Source organism: Poecilia latipinna, unplaced genomic scaffold, assembly GCF_001443285.1.
Source record: "Poecilia latipinna isolate Pla-1442-1.1 unplaced genomic scaffold, P_latipinna-1.0 Scaffold61, whole genome shotgun sequence".
NCBI lineage: Eukaryota > Metazoa > Chordata > Actinopteri > Cyprinodontiformes > Poeciliidae > Poecilia > Poecilia latipinna.
The window spans coordinates 826,400-828,307 of record NW_015112677.1 but is presented as its reverse complement, the minus strand read 5'-3'; the positions used below and the strand labels follow the sequence as shown (position 1 = coordinate 828,307).

Sequence of the window (1,908 nt, the reverse complement as noted above, 5' to 3'; positions counted from 1 at the left end):
TATTATTATTATTATTATTATTATTATTATTATTATTATTATTATTATTTATTTTTTTTTTTACAAATTAAAATTATTGTAATTTTCATCTTAGGGTTGTCTCTATAATATATTTGCACATATAATGATACTCTTCTCACATTGAAAATAGAACAGTTTGCTTATTTACTGTGCAATTTTATATTTCTGCAGTCAGATTTAATTTATATAAATGGTAATGTTTTGTATTTTGCAGCCTTTTACAGTTCTTCCAAGATTGCTCTCTATTTAATGCAAATAATATTGTCTAGCATAAATATCCCCTTGAAACATTTTCACATTTCCAATAAAGGGTTGTCTTGTAGATCCATCCAACTACTCTGTCTAGCATTCTTGTAGGACATGCATTCCCACAGCATGATACTGCCATGACCATACTTAAGATTATTGATGCTGTATTTATGGCGATGTGCATTATTAATTTTGTACAATAGTATTGCATAAAGGCCAATAAAGTTCTATTTTCTGCATTTTTACATGCAATTCTAATTTGCTCAAGACATTAAAAGTACACCTTCTTTTGCTTAAATGATCACATTAACCTTTAGCTGAGTTTAAGTAAAGTTTAACAGTTTGTTAATTAACTTGTTTCCATTTTATTGTGACGTCTGTATCAGTTTCGCCTGCACAAGGTTCTTCTTCTGCAACAGTTATTCATTATTAGGCTATTTCATAAATAAGAAGCTAGTTTATTTTTGGTGACTACAGTAGTTGTACACAGCCGTCGACAGAACGTGTTACTGTGGTAGTCAACCATAGACATAATATAAGCATCCTTATATTATGTCTATGTAGTCAACAACCACGTTGCCATGACAACTTGCGTCACTGTTGGTAGGAACTATGGGAACTCCCACCGGGCTTCCTTACTTACACTTCCGTAAAGTTTAGTAGGTGCAACAGGGTAACTGTAGCGTACTGCACGCTACTTAGTTGAGTTTCGTTTAGATTTTATTTCGATTCACTTCAGTTTTATTTATTTTTAAAAATGAGCGAAATTAAACCAGAGGATAAAACAGCAACCGATAAAAATGAAGAGGAACAAGACTGGGAAGCAGCTAAAGCTTTCTTTGAGAGTCTAAAGACAAAAGCACCGAGGCCGGTGAGTTTGTCAATAAACTGTTTTTACTTATCTCTATCATTATGACTTTTAAAGTAGTATGGTTTAAGTATCGGTAATGGTTTTTCTGGGTTCCTCTGTCTGTGTCAGCCCAAACCCCAGAATGCGGTAACCATCGCCGTCTCCTCTCGCACCCTCTTCAACATGGTGGCAGAGAGGAAAATCTTCGTGGATGAAGGAGTGGAGAAGTACGTCGCTTTTCAGGTGGAACATGAAAGCGATCCGTTAAAGCCGGGACCTGCATTCCCTTTTGTAAAGGTAGGCCTGTCGTTCAGGGTGTGGCAAACAGCTGTAACTCCGTTCGTGGATCCTTTTAAGGCATTCATTCCATTTGTAGCTAATACTGGCAACAAGCCATCAGTCATGGTGTTATTGTAACTTTGCCAAACCTGTTATGTTGATGTGACCCGATCATTCAAATACACCAAAAGAATCAAACTCTTTTAGATTTATTGCATTAGGAGTCAGTAACTTATGAGAATCATAGAGCTACAGTCACAACTACTAGAACACTTTTTAGAGTAAGTTTTTAGAGTAAATGCCAAAAGACCGAACAGTCTAACAGGTTTCTACTTTTCAATCTCTGACTCCCATAAAAAGTTTTTTTTTCCTCTTATTGTGTGTTAATAATTGTGCAATTGTTTTCTTGGAATAAATAAGTCCACAATTGAATCTATCTATCTATCTATCTATCTATCTATCTATCTATCTATCTATCTATCTATCTATCTATCTATCTATCTATCTAT

General features: G+C 34.5%; 1 protein-coding gene across 1 annotated transcript in view; it reads left to right on the top strand.

The window, feature by feature from the left end:
* Positions 1–865: 865 nt before the first annotated feature.
* LOC106962956 (cytosolic 5'-nucleotidase 1A-like) overlaps positions 866–1,908 on the top strand; it is a 9,584-nt gene continuing 8,541 nt past the window's right edge. Inside the window, exons 1-2 of the mRNA XM_015057643.1 lie at positions 866–1,141; positions 1,250–1,417. Of these exons, the coding sequence (XP_014913129.1) occupies positions 1,028–1,141; positions 1,250–1,417 (282 nt within the window). The 5' untranslated portion in view covers positions 866–1,027. The remainder of the gene's footprint in view (positions 1,142–1,249; positions 1,418–1,908) is intronic.